The sequence below is a fragment of the Scyliorhinus torazame genome, chromosome 19, assembly GCF_047496885.1.
Source record: "Scyliorhinus torazame isolate Kashiwa2021f chromosome 19, sScyTor2.1, whole genome shotgun sequence".
NCBI lineage: Eukaryota > Metazoa > Chordata > Chondrichthyes > Carcharhiniformes > Scyliorhinidae > Scyliorhinus > Scyliorhinus torazame.
The window spans coordinates 126752988-126767703 of NC_092725.1; the positions used below are offsets into that span (position 1 = coordinate 126752988).

At 44.6% G+C, this 14716-nt stretch overlaps 2 protein-coding genes across 6 annotated transcripts in view; one reads left to right on the top strand and one right to left on the bottom strand.

Moving 5' to 3' along the window:
• The window catches only part of helb (helicase (DNA) B), a 78534-nt gene extending 75955 nt beyond the window's left edge, over window positions 1-2579 (top strand). The window contains exon 13 of the mRNA XM_072485192.1: window positions 1879-2579. Coding sequence (XP_072341293.1) covers window positions 1879-1992 — 114 coding nt within the window. The 3' untranslated portion in view covers window positions 1993-2579. The remainder of the gene's footprint in view (window positions 1-1878) is intronic.
• grip1 (glutamate receptor interacting protein 1) overlaps window positions 2381-14716 on the bottom strand; it is a 589949-nt gene continuing 577613 nt past the window's right edge. For all 5 annotated transcript variants that reach the window (XM_072485188.1, XM_072485187.1, XM_072485191.1 and 2 more), the window contains 5 exons: window positions 14126-14279; window positions 13389-13500; window positions 12622-12858; window positions 11892-12038; window positions 2381-11761 (listed from right to left, as the gene is read on the bottom strand). In XM_072485188.1, coding sequence (XP_072341289.1) covers window positions 11522-11761; window positions 11892-12038; window positions 12622-12858; window positions 13389-13500; window positions 14126-14279 — 890 coding nt within the window. In that variant the 3' untranslated portion in view covers window positions 2381-11521. The remainder of the gene's footprint in view (window positions 11762-11891; window positions 12039-12621; window positions 12859-13388; window positions 13501-14125; window positions 14280-14716) is intronic.

Sequence of the window (14716 nt, forward strand, 5' to 3'; positions counted from 1 at the left end):
TCACCTTGTTTTTAATTTTAAATCCCTCTGCTTCTATCTTTACCAAGAGATAGTTCAAAGTATTCACTTAATACCTCAGCCATGCTCTCTGCCTCGATGCGCAAATCCCCGTTTTGGTCCCTAATTGGATCCGTTTATATGCCAGGAGAAAACCTTGGGAATGAACCTGCAAGGTGCCTTCTCTCATTTTTAAGGCAGCTCACTGGTCATTTTACCGGTCAGTCTTTGGTCTCAATTTATCTGGGTCAGATCCATTTTTTATGCATTGATGTTGGCTTTCCCCCAGTTAATCTTTCTTATTAAGGATTGTATCTTGCCCTTTTTCATAACCAACGTAAACCTTATAATTAAGTGATCACCAACCCCCTCCCACAATGATGACAAGAGACTTGATAGACTTAGCCCACCTCATTCCCAAGAGCCAGGTCTCTCAGCGCCTCGCTTCTCATTGGATTTGAGACATCCCACAGTCGAAAATGTTCCCGAACACTCTAGGAACCCCGGACTCTTTCGGGTAGCTCTGGTTTAGCTCAGTGGGCTAGACAACTGGATTGTGATGCAGAACAAGGCCAACAGCGCAGGTTCAATTCCTGTACCAGCTGAGAATTCTGAATTCTCCATCAGTGTACCCGAACAGGCGCCGGAGTATGGCGACAAGGGGCTTTTCGCAGTAACTCCATTGCAGTGTTAATGTAAGCCTACTTGTATATAAGCCTACTTATTATAACTACTATCAACCCAGCCTATAGTCAGTCTCCCATTATAATTACTCTATAACTCCTATGCCTCACAATAATTTCCTGACAAATTTCTTCTTCTCCATCTTGATATTCATCTCCATTATCACCTCCTGGTTCCCACACTCTTGCAAAGGTAGTTTAAGCCCCTCTCCAATAGCACCAGCAAATCGCCCCACAAGGAAGTTGGTCCCTGCTCTGTTTAGGTGCAACCTGTCTAGCCTTGCAGCTCCCATCTCCCCCATAGCCTGTCCCAAGAATCTAAAGCCCTCCCTCCTGCACCATCTTTCCAGCCACACATTCATTTGCTTTATTTTCTTATTGCTATACGCAGTTGCATGTGGTACCGGAGGTCCTGCTTTCCAATTTCTGACTTAGTTCTCCAAATACTGACTGCAGCATCAATCCCTGCTTTCTGCGTATATTGTTGGTACCAATGTAGACCATGACTGTTGAGCCACAGGATGGTCTGCACCTGCTCAGGTGACATCCTTGATCCTTGAGAGGCAACATACCTTCCTGAATTCATGTTTGCAGCTGCAGAAAGAACTGCCTGTTCCCCTATCCAATTCTCTGTGTTCCCCTGTACAGCTGAACCAACTATTGTGCCATGAACTCTGCACTGCCTGCACTTTCCAGAGGAACTACATTTTTTTCATCAGTATTCAGAATGGAATGCCTGACATTGAGATGCACCTGGGGCACTCCTGTGCTACCTGCCCATTTCTTCTTGACTGCCCAGTCTCCTTCTCTCCTTGCGGTGATATCTGTAAACATTGCCATCCATGGAGTGCCCAACCTCACAGATGCACCACAGAGACACCAGCTGCCTCTCCGGCTTCTAAAGCTAAAGCTAGACAGCACTTTACAATGGCCATCCAAGCACCCTGGAGTTCCCGTATAGCATGGAATGTGGACTCTAGTGGTCCGAGAAGCCGCGCCATTCCTCGATCTGTTAAATAATAAACCGTGCTGTTCCAAAAACAAAAAGAGGCGGAGTTCTGTTATTGCCTCGTGGGTTGGCCGGTGTCCACTGACAGGCTCAGGAACCGTGACTAGATTTATTTCATGGGCAGGTGCTTAAAAATTGTCCAGCATGATCTGTTTAGACTGTCGCGTAAGATTTTATTTTGTCTTGCAGTTATCCTTGATGGAATCACCTCTTGGCTGTACTAAGTTTAAGCAGCTGACGCTTGACTGCCCGTCCCCAGGACGAAACCTGAACGCAAAGCGGTTGTTTAAGGAAGAAAAGTGAACGAGGCGACAAACCGAGATGACACACAGACTTTACACAAAACAAGAGCTGAAATCACTAAGTTGAAGGAGGAGCATGCTTTCGTCGAGGAGGTTCTATTCCCGGAGAACTTTCCGACAGTCGTGCTTTTGAACTGGTTTGCACTGGTTGAGGCGTATAAAATTGGTCTGGTCGGATGTTCAATTTGGTTTTATTGCGGTAAATCACTGGTTTCTCTTCGAAAAAAAAACCCAGGTCATTCATTCTTTCCTTTCCTAAAGCAAATTGTTCTGCAGGAAGCAACGCTTAAATTTTACATTTACGTCACCGCCCTCATGTCTGACTGGTTTTACACTGTATTTGCATTTTAAGCATAGTTTGCGATCTTAAAACTAATCCACACTGCAGCCAGTTTTTAATCTGATTTTATTTCATCTTGCATATCCCATACAAATCAGCAGTGAAGATTCCCGAAACCTTAAGAGGATGATAAATACCATGCTACCAAAGTAGGAAATTTGTACAAAAATACTTTACAGTTTATAATACTTGTTTGTTACAAATAAAAATACATTGTCCAAAGGACAGGTATGACAGATTTGATTCAAGTTTCCCTAGATTCTAGCTGTCTCTTTTTGTGTTGTTGGCAGTGCTTTTGTTTTAAATATGAATAACATCATTAGGCTGGAAACTTAACAAAATGGGTGTGTTCTTCAGTGGATGTTATTTAAATGAGTCACGGCAGGGTACAAATGCTCCCTCAATTATTTTGAAATACTCGGTGTAGTCTTAACTTTCACCACTGGTTGGAAAACTGGCAGCAGTGGGTTGATTTTTATTTTCTCTCTCCATTGGCCGTCTGTTCCACATTCGGCCCAATACTCCTTTTCACGCCCACCACATTCTGCCCGATGGCGCAAGTTAACATCTACCCCCATATGCTTTGATTCACTGGAGTGAGGCACAACCAACAATAATACTAACATATTTAACCAGCCTTTAAATTCATGTACATCAAAGTAGAATTCATGTTTCAGTTATACTGATTTACAAAGTCAATCTTTTACAAATACAAATGTGTTCATAACTATTTACCAGCCCCAATGCTGGACCTTAACATGTAGAAGACACAAATGAGCAGGTTTAGGATTACCGATTTAAAAATGGATTAATATTAAGACTAAGTAATCCGAATGGCAGATACTTAACGAGATACAGTCCTGGTGGCAATATCAGAATCCCCATGTTGACAGATGAGGTGACAAAATCCTGGCAGACAGAGGTCACCTGTGGTTATTTGTTTTGCATGAGGGTGATATTTTATTTTCTTAGCAATTAGGGTTCTCCGTTTGCAAATCAGGGCTTTTTAAAAATCCAAGACTATGGTTTAAAACCTTAACTATGGTTCTTACGCTTTGAGGATCTTGTTCTTTTGCAGACTGAAGTGTTCAAGTCAGATTATTATGGTTTCAAGTACTACCGGAAATCAGAGCCAAGGTTTGGGGCGGGTTGGCAGTTTTGGTTAGAGAAACGATTACAGCTTTGCGGAGGTATGATATGGTAGAGGCCATATGGATTGAGTTTAGGAAGAGGTAAAAAAAATGGGCAATTGCACTACTGGGGGGTATCGTATAGACCCCTAAACAGCCAGAGGAAGATGGAAGAGCAAATACGTGAACAAATCTCTGAGAAATGCAAAAATATTAGGGCAGTAATAGTCAGAGATTTCAACGACCCCAATATTTAAACTGGGATAGTCTTGGTGTGAAAGGAATGGAGTTAACAGAATTTTTAATGTGCATTCAGAACTTTTTTTGGCCAGCATGTAGCAAGTCCAACAAGAAGGAGGCGTGATTCTGGACTTAGTTTAAGGAAATGTAACTGGGCAGGAGGAAGGAGACAGTGGGAGATTTTGGTGGTAGCGATCATAATTCAGTTAGTTTTAACATAATTATTGCAAAATGACAAAGATAAACCAAGAGTTAAATTTCTTAATTTGGAGCAAGGCCAATTTTACTGAGCTGATGGGTGATTCAGCAAAAGTGGACTGGAAGCAGCTACTTGAAGGCCTATCAGTGTCAGCGCAGTGGGAGGCATTCAAAGGGGAGGTTCAATGGATTCAGAGTAAACATGTTCCCACAAAGAAAACGGGTGGGACGACCAAATCGAGAGCCCCAGAGGGCAGAAATGTAAAGCTTACGTCAGACACCAAGAACTCACGGAAAACCCAGAGGAATATGGAAAGAGGGGTGAAATTAGAAAGGAAATTAGGAAAGCAAAGAGAGTGGGACTTCCGGTGGCGTTCTGGGGGGGGGGGGGGGGGGGGGGGGCGTTGGAGAGACATGCACGAGGCAGTTCCCGCTAGAGTACTGTGCTTTTAGCCCTTTTCGCTTAGTTTCAGGGGGTCTTTTCATTCGAAAACCCACATATTTAATGAGATAAGGAACCCACATAGGTGAAATGCCCAGAAAAGCTAGAGAAAACAAGACAGAAAGTAGAAGTTTGTCGATAAGAGTCGGAGGCCTCCCGGGGCTCGTTGGTGGAAAAAAATGGCGGAGGCAGCCTCTGGGGCTCCGACCACTCCACTAACGGCCGAGATGCTTACTAGCACCTTGGCGTCAGAATTATACAAACACTGGCGCGTTGTGTCAGGGGACCAACGCAAATCAAAGGCAGAGGCCTTGTCTCCCATCCGTTTGGCATTGGAGACGACCAATGAACCAGTAAAGGCACATAGGACCATGATGAAAGGCATGGAAGTGGCCCTTTCGGGGCACACTGACCAGATGGCCCCTCTGGAAGAGGAGATGTCTCTAATGGCTGATACAAACAAATCGCTGACTGCTAAAGTGGATGATTTGGAGAATTGTTCCAGGAGGCAAAACATCTGAATTGTGGGGCTGTCAGCGAGGATGGAAGGCCCAACGCCCTCAGAGTATTTTCCGAAGATGTTTGGGAAGATGACAGGGGAGAGAGGACCCGCATTCTCTCTTTACCGCCCCCATCCCGGGTTGGAGTGAGCCCATCGAACTCGCTGACAGAAGCCTTATCCCGACAAACCACCGCAAGCTTCAAAGAAAAAGAGCGGATCCTGAGATGGGCAAGGGGGCATCATGACTACAAATGGGAAGGCCATGCCAGGACATGGGAGCAGAGCTGGTGAAGAAGAGTGTGGTGAAAGCACTGTGTTGTATTGTGCTGCCACAGTATTACGTGTTGTACGGTATTGCTGCTATATTACATGTTGTACGGTTTTGGCTCTGCCCGTGGCTCCTCCCCCTAGGGCCTGGGTATATAAGCTGCCGACCTCTCACGCTGCCTCATTCTGGGACACGCTGCCAGCTCTGTTGTTAGTCAATTAAAGCCATAGTTAATTCACTCTGCATTCTCCGTCTTAATTGATGGCATATCAAAGAGGAACTGTGTTCAACAAAGCCCAGGCCGCCCCATACAAAAGTGGCGTCTGGTTTGGGGTGGTGTACCCGGCGTGGCTAAGAGTGACCTTTGAAGGAAAAGACAATTATTTTGATGAGCTGGGAGAGGCAGATTCCTTTGTAAAGAAGCATGGTTGGCCGCGGGGTGATTGAAGGTTTTGAATATTGGGGGTGGACATGTTGAATGGTTGGGGATCCTCACTAATGTTTGCATTTTTCTGTTCTTGTTGGGGTTGAATGTTTTGCTTAGGTCTGGGGCTGAGATTTATGTGGGTTTTTGTTTTAACTGTTGTGAAAATACATAGCTCCCTGGTGGAGTACTATGTTTTAAGGGGGTTTTATACTTTGTGTTCTTTTTTTTTGTTGTCATTTTTCTTCACTCTAGGTGGAAGCCACCCTGCGAGCCGAAGAGTTAGCTAACGGGAGCAGTGTTCAGGGGTTGACTGCAGCTGATTATAGTAGTTCAGTTTTAGATAACGAGCTGAATGTTTTTGTTTTGTTTGGGTTATGTTTACTGGAAATAGGTTTTACTTGTTTAGGCTCCCTGTGCTATTTTCTGTATGTGTATTTGGGTGTGGTAGTGTCTGAGGGCGAGGATTGGGGTGGGATAGGGGTAGATTGCTGACGGTGACTGCAGATTTTTCTTTGTTTAAGTGGTGGCCACCTTGGGCCTGGTTGCTGTACCTTCTATGTAACTGTTGGAAGCGGCAGATTTGTAGCATTTTGTGCACTCGGGCGATAGAGATTTTTAATTTTTCTCCCATGTGCACCAGGTCCCTCCCAGCGTCCGCCCAGGAGATTGGGTACGCCATCATTAGCGGACAAGAGATTTTGTGAATGCATGTCCACTACCATTGGGGAATATATTAAATGTAATAAAAGTGAGTTCACCTCACCTTTTACGCTGTGGAAAACCCTTGAGGTTGTCCTCAGAGGGGAGATAGATTACTACAAAGTGCACATGGTGACGACAGTGAGGTTGGAGCAGCAGAGGCGGGTGGATTCCATTCTTTAAAAATTTTTTTTTTAGGGTACCCGATTATTTTTATTCCCAATTAAGGGGCAATTTAGCGTGACCAATCCACCTAACCTGCACATCTTTGGGTTGTAGGAATGAAACCCATGCAGACACGGGGAGAATGTGCAAACTCCACACGGACAGTGACCCAGGGCCGGGATTCGAACCTGGGTTCTCAGCGCCGTAGTCCCAGTGCTAACCACTGCACCACATGCGGCACTTGGTGGACTCCATTCTTGAGATGGACCATCAGTACTCACTCGCCCCAACCCTGGAGTTGTTGGCAAGTAAGAAAAATAACTGCAGACATACTTTTAGCTATTATCAACGAATAGGGCGGTTGGCCAGTTGCGACGTTCGAAGGGTAAGTCTTTATGAACATGGGGAGAAGACCAGTCGCCTCTTAGCTCACCCGCTGAAGTGACAGGCGGCTTTCAGGGAGATTGAGTGTTCGCAAATGTAATAACTGAGTGAATCCCATCCCACGTTCAGAAAAGGTGAAAGGCTTCTCACCAGAGTGAGTGTGCTGGTGTGGCAGCCTGGTTTCCGCCCCGCCTCAGGTCACTGCAGGTTTTGAAATGTTTCATCGGGATCTCCATAGATTGGAGTCTCCGACGGAGGATTTTTTGGGATGGATTGCCCATTCCAGCTGTGGGAGGAGGCGTGAAGAGTTGAATCCCCAATGGACCCAGAGGAAATTATGAAATGCATTGTATTGATGCATTGGTACGGAAACCGGAGGTGATTGTTTCCCGAGATGCTGAAAGGTGTCTGTGAGTGGAGTGGGAATATCTCTTGAGATTCTTGGGAGGTTTGGATTTGGACAAAAGACTGACAATGTTCGCATGCATGCTTTGAATTCTGGCTACTTCCCGCTGAGTAGGGGCTCGAGGCAGGGATGTCCGTTGTCTCCACCCCTGTTTGCTTTGGCAACAGAACTGCTCACCATAGTGCTGAAATCTTACATTATGTGGAGTGGGGTAAGTCAGGGAGGGGTGGAGCATAGAGTGTCCTTGTACACGGATGACCTGCTTCTTTATATTACGGACCCAGGATCCACTATGGATGGGATAATGATGCTGCTTGAGAGTTTTGGATCCTTCTCTGGGTGTAAGTAGAATTTGGATAAGAGCGAATGCTTCCCAGTTAATTCTCCGCGGAGGAGAGCCCAGCTGGGGACTCTACTTTTTCGCCTTGCCAGAACCAGCCTTTGTTATCTGGGAATCCGGATGATCCATGAATGGGCCTCGCTTCATATACTGGTCTGGTCAGTGGTGTTGAATATGACTTACACACTTGGGACAACCTCCCCCTGTCCTTGGCGGGCAGGGTTCAGACTATCAAGATGAACGTGCTCCTGAGATTTTTAGTTCTTTTTCCAATGTCTCCCCAAGTCCTCCTTTGTCAAAGTTAATAAATTAGTGTCCTAATTGGGTGGAGATGACCCCAAGGATCCGGAGGTCCAGAGAGCCAGTCAGGTGGCTTGGCTTTACCCAATTTATTATTTTACTATTGGACAGCCAATATTCAGAACAAAGAAAAGTACATGATGTGGAGATGCCGGCATTGGACTGGGGTGAGCAGAGTAAGAAGTCTTACAACACCAGGTTAAAGTCCAACAGGTTTGTTTCAAACCACTAGCTTTCGGAGCATTGCTCCTTCCTCAGGTGAAATCTACAAAGAAAAGTACAGCACAGGAACAGGCCCTTCGGCCCTCCAAGCCTGCGCCGACCATGCAGCCCATCTAACCTGAAACCTTCTACACTTTCGGTGTCCGTATCCCTCCATTCCCATCCTATAGGTGTGGGTCAGTGATCTGGGCTTCGTATGGGGGCAGATGGAGGCGAATTCCTGCAAGGGTTACGGCCTTGTTCCAATAGTAGCTGCATCACTGTCTTTCTCTCCGGAAAAATATTACCCCAATCCGGTTGTGGTGTCCACCTGAGAATCGGTTCCATTTCTTTATTGCATCACCTTTTTTTGCCAGGGAGTTTGGACTCGACATTTAGGTCATGGGAGGGGAAGGCTTGGAATGATCTGGGGGCATGTTTGTGGAGGGAAGGTTTGCCAGCTTTAAGGAGCTGTTGGAGAAATTTCAACTCCCTGCTTCCAGTCTTTTCAGATACTTTCAGGTTCGCGACTTTTCATGCCCTTGGCACCATCCCCCTCCCTGTTGACGAGGATTTTGTCTTTGGCCGTGTCTAGTGGGGGGTGTCAGTCTCGCCAGTGCTCCAGACGGCGTGAAGGCGGACATCCTCGCTTTTGTCTCGTTAATAGCCCGGAGACGCGTTCTGCTTGGGTGGAGGAATCCTACTCTGCCTCGTGCCTCGGCCTGGTTAGCTGACCTCATGTCTTTCTTACATTTGGAGTCGGTCATGTACACCATCAGATGGTCGGTGGAAGAGTTCTACCTAAGATGGCAGCCATTAACTTCCTTTTTTAAAGAGCTCGTCACCGTCAGTTGTTCAGGGGTTTAGTTTAGTTTTGTGGGGTTAAGTTCATATGCGCTTTTGCTTGGTGGCTTCTTTAATTTTGTAACTTAATAGTTTTATATTATTTTGTTTATAGTGAAAATTTTCAACAAACATTTTTTTTTTTAAAAGGAAAAAAATACCAGAAAAAGGTGGAGGATGAGGAGGTGGATACCTTTTAATGAATACGTTGCATCCGTCTTCACAAAAAATGAGACAATGCAGACGAAATTAAGGAGTGAGTGTGAAGTATTGTATATGATATACATAAGGAGAGAGTAAGTGTTAAGGGGATTAGCATCCTTGAAAGTGGATAAATTATTAGTGCTGAATGAGCGATGCTGCAGGTGGTTAAAAGAAACCAGGGAGGAAATTGCGGAAGGTCTGACCATTAATTTCCATACCTTACTGGATACAGGTGTGGTGCTGGAGGACTGGGGGGTGGGGTCTGCTAACATTGTACCTTTGTTTAAAAAGGGAGCGAGGACTAGACCGAATAATTACAGGCCAGTCAATCTGACCTTGGTAGTGGGCAAATTATTAGTGAGTAGTTTAATTGAACGTTTTGAGGAAGGAGGATTAATGAGGGTGGTGCAGTTGATGTGATCTGCATGGATTTTGACAAGGTCCCACATGGAAGACTGGTGAAAAAATAAAAGTCCGTGGGATCCAGGGAATGTAACAAGTGGGATAGAAAATTGGCTCAGTGGCAGGAAGCAAAGTGTGGTTGTTTCATGTGGTTTTACTCAGGGCTCAGTCCTAGATCCCCTGCTTTTGCGGTACAGAATGATAAAGAAGTTTGCAGCCGACACAAAAATTGGCTGCGCGGTTGATAGAGAGGAAGGTTGCTGCAGACTGCAGGAAGATGTGAATGGAATGGTCAGGTGGGCAGAAACATGGCAAACGGAAATCAACCCAGAGAAGTGCGAGTTGATGCATTTGGGGGGGGGGGGGGGTCAAACAAGGCAAAGGACTACACAAATAAATGGGATACTGCTTAGAGGAAGTGAGGGACCTTGGAGTGAACATCAACATTACCCTGTAGATAGCAGGGCAGGTTAATAAGGTGGTTACGGCAGCGGATGGAATCCTTTAATCTATTAGCTGAGACATAGATATAAGAGCAGGGGAGGTCATGCTGGAACTATATTAGAGGGTACGGAGGAGATTTAAGAGGATGTTGCCAAGACAGGAAAATTGCAGCTATGAGGAAAGATTGGATAGGCCGGGGCTGTTCTCCTTGTAACTGAGGGGGCCGAGTGGAGATTTTTGTAATAATCTTTATTAGTGTCACAAGTAGGCTTACATTAACACTGCAATGAAGTTACTGTGAAAATCCCCTAGTTGTCACACTCCGGCACCTGTTCAGGTACACAGAGGGAGAATTCAGAATGTCCAATTCACCTAACATGCACGTCTTTCGGGACTTGTGGGAGGAAACCGGAGCACCCGGAGGAAACCCACGCAGACACAGGGAGAACGTGCAGACTCCGTACAGACAGTGACCCAAGCCGGGAATCGAACCTGGTTCCCGGGCGCTGTGAAGCAATATTGCTAACCACTGTGTAGATTTGACTGAGACTGTTCTATAAAACAGTTAGATAGTTACATGGGCAGGATGGGTATGGTGGGATATGGGCCAAATGTGGGCAAGTGGAACTAGCTTAGTGATAGAAAGTGGGCGGCATGGACAAGCTGGGCCGAAGGGCCTGTTTCCATGCTGTAAACATCTATGACTCTACAAAATTGGGAGAAGCCTGGAGAGAGTGGATATGGAGGGCCCAGTCACAGATGTAAAGTGATTAGAGGGGAGATGAGGGGTGTGGGGGTCTGGAATCCGCTGCCTGAAAGGATAGTAGAGGCAGAAACCCTCAACTAATTTAAACGATGTCTGGATATGCAGGGCCTCACCGTAAGCAGCAGGGCCTCGGATCAAATTCTGGAAAGTGAGATTGGGCTGTGTGGCTCAGTTCTCGGTCGGCGCAGTCACGACGGATGCGGCAAGTGGCCTCTTTCTGTGCCGTAAGCTTTCTATGGTACACAAAACATTCACTGCTTCCCAACGAGAATCCCATTAAAGGCAATTAGCAATAGGAAAAAATCAAAACCAATTCATAGAAGCCTACATTTCAATAAAATATACTTAGCTAGATGGGTGTGCTGAATCAACAGTTTTATTTAATTAAGATTCTCAATTTAATTAAAAAAGGTTAATTTTACATTTTTTAGGCAGCGCACATGTAACTTCTTTTGTCCAGTAACCAGCTGGCAGCATTAAAAGATTTAAAAAAAAAAAAAAGAATTTGGACAGTAATCACCAGGAAAAAAATAATCTTGGCATAATAATTGCACAGGTTTTGTTTCATGGCCGTGCCCTGCATAGATTAGCTTAGTTATGTTTCACAGTTTTGTCAAACCTGTTAACAAGCTTCTTTTGTCATGGGGAGGGGGAGGGGATTATCAAAAAGATTGGTTTCTGCTGATTTATGAAATGTGTGTGCTTGGAATCTGTGAGAGACACAAATGACTGACCGTAAAGGTGAGTGTTCCACAAATGAACATTAAAGTGAGTTAGCACCATTGAAAATCCACAATATATCTCAGCCTGGTGGACCGGATACCTTGCACTACAATGTGTTTGTATTTTCCAGTATGTCTGTGCTGCCAAGTCTTCCTTTCTGATGCCGGAACACGTGAGCATCGTCCTGCTCACCCCACTCTAACGCTTGTGAAGACGGATCTGCGGAGAGCACCTCCTGAAAGGCCAGTGGGTTCCTGCTGATGACCAGTTCGAGTTTATTGCCAGAATCTGCGATTAGAGGCACCACCAGGCAGCAGTCAAAGTCCCTGGTACGGATGTGGTTCACCTGTTGGAAGGAAATAAAGCCGACAGCAATCGATTCAGTCTCTGCGTTCAAGAAATGCAGGCTGCCACAAGTTTTATTTGTAGTGCTTCATGTGGACTTGGAATGGATTTAAATGTTGAATATGATATACCTGTAGCAGCCTGTCATAGGGCTTGACACCACCCAGGGCAGCCGGTCCATTTGGGCGAGTGTTGTTGACATACACACCTTTCTCCAGCAGACCGTCTGAAACACTGAATCCAAAATCTTCACTATCCGAATCTTTGTACAGTGTCACCTGTGGAAGATTTCAAGAAGGCATCACATTTCCAACTTGGTACAGATTCGGCGTACAGTGCATGTGTTGTTTGAGTAGCGGGCTGGGTTTTCATTAAAACAGCTTTTATCGCTAAGATATGCAACAGTACAGAGTAACAGTGCGCAGCCTTCAGCCAAATCATTTGAATAATCGGGCTTTTATGTTGGAAATTAAATTACCACCCAGAGGGGCTGGTTTAGCACAGGGCTAGATAGCTGGCTTTTAAAGCAGACCAAGGCAGGCCAGCAGCACGGTTCAATTCCCGTACCAGCCTCCCCGAACAGGCGCCGGAATGTGGCGACTAGTGGCTTTTCCACAGTAACTTCATTTGAAGGCGACTTGTGACAATAAGCGATTTTCATTTCATTTCATTCTTCAGATTGACTTTTGAATCAAGCTTTACAAGTCAGGAAAATGGGTTTTGCTAGTCCAATCACTTCAGGGAATTAAGTCAAACCGATAATTCCATCTTTTCAACTTTTAAGTTTCCAAGATGGAACAAATCTGAATTAACAAGCCCAGAAGCACAACTGGAATAAGTATTATTTTATGAAGCCTGAACCTTGTGCAACTCCACCGGTGTCGGGGACATGATTTCTTTCATTTCTTGCTTGATTTTTCTAATCGCAAATAACTTTGATCTCCCACCATCCGACGGTAAAGTGTTGCTGCGGGAGGCTTGGGTGTAATGTGCCCTGATGGGATTACTCTCCTGAAAGCTTGACTGCCTTTCCAAGGGCCTATGTCCTAGGCTGTTTTCATGATTCAGACTCATTGCACTCCCAGACATGATGGTGGCCTGTTGAATGAAATACAAAGCTGTAAAGTTAAGGGTTGCGGAAAATGAAGTGAAAAGACAACTCTCGTTAGTAATGGTGGGTAAGGGGTAGGAAAGTTGGAATGCACGGTGTTATGTTCACGCTTAAAATAGTTGATTCAAAACATTAGTTAGGCAGAATAAAGTTAGTATTGAATGTAATTTTAACAATGTATACACAGGTTTGTGTGAGTACGGATTAAAAAGCAATATTTATCTACTGTTAAAAACTGAGCTGCAAGTCTTGCATATATTAGAGACTGGACAATCTTAAAAATGACTGCCTCACACCAACATTGAACACTCAAAAAAACCAGTACCAATATAGCCAAGTTTCTCAAATTCAGATGGTTTTGGTTGGCAGCCTTCCTTAAAGAGGAGCTAGGTTCCTGTAATTATTAAGACCATATATAGGCTCAAGAACAAAAGCTGGATGCGCAAAATATAGACTCACTCAATATTACTGTTCTGAAATGGTGCCAACTGTGCATGAAAATAGCAAGACCTCGTACCTCCAATTCTCTCAAAATTCCTGACTGACCACATGTTTCCAAATCTTCTAGAGCCTGGGACCAAAAACTTTCTTCCTGATCTGCTTCCAATCCGTCATGACCACCTACATAACTGAAATTTGTTCAAAGAAAATAAGTACACATATATATTATTAAAAAATGCACAGGGCAGCGATAGGCAACATCGGCCAGAGAATGGCCCTCCTTCATCACAGTGGGCCGCAGGATTGAAATCGGGGCTTGTTCACTCACCATCACCCCATGAATAGGATTGAACCCGTTTAATACAAGCCAAATATTTTATAATGAGTTGTAGAAAATGCTTAATCATTCATATATTAATAGTTGAAATTCTGGCCCACGGGTTCATGAGTAAATGTGTGTCGCTGGAGTAGTGGGCCGCATTTTGAAGTAGAACTCAGAGCTACCAGGCGTCAACCTCTATTAGGACGACAATGCTGACCCAGGGCTAGAGTGGCACGTCATGCCTTTGTCATCTATATCCTGGAAAGATCATTTTTACAATGCTAAGCTCATCGATTGATTCCCAAAAGCCATTCTATGATATATTGGAATGTAATCAAACCTTGCAAGGGCTGATTCCTGTTCATCATTGAAGTTGATCATCTCACAGATGAAATATTTCAAGTCAAAAGAGGCCAAGTCGTAGCACAGGGGGGGAAAAAAAACCTAATTTCAGCATCTGTTCCGACTGAAAAATGAATTGTACAACTCACCCACTAGTGGTGGGTCTCTCCCATTCATCGTCACTCAGTGCCACTTCATGATATGGGTTATTATTATGCCTGCTGACAGGTGAAAAACTCAATTTGGCACTTCTCCATTCATGCGCATGTAGGCTGTAGCCAGAGGCTTGATAACCGGAAGGACCTAAGAAAGGAAATAATGATAAAAGATTCAAAACCAGTTGAAACACAGGGCAGGATCTTGGGTATGCACAAAATGAAGAAACCCGAGAAGGGGAGAAAGGCAATCAAAATAATTATGCGGGACCATTCATTCTTGGTGCTTCACAGACGGCAAAAAAGAGCATTCAACCAAACGTAGTACACAAACATGTCAAGCTCCTTAATTGAGTTAATGTAATTGTTCTCCAAAGAAAATACCATGGTCCGTGCCCAACATCAAACTCTGCCACAAAACCCTCATTTAATCACATTCACACACTGCCAATAGTAGAAATATGATCCAATTTAACAGTTGCTATGTTAAAATCAGAATTTACAGTATTAACCCATCCCGTTTGAAATTAAAATTGCAGCATACGATCACCAAGTTACTTAATAATGCCTTGCCGTGAAGTACAA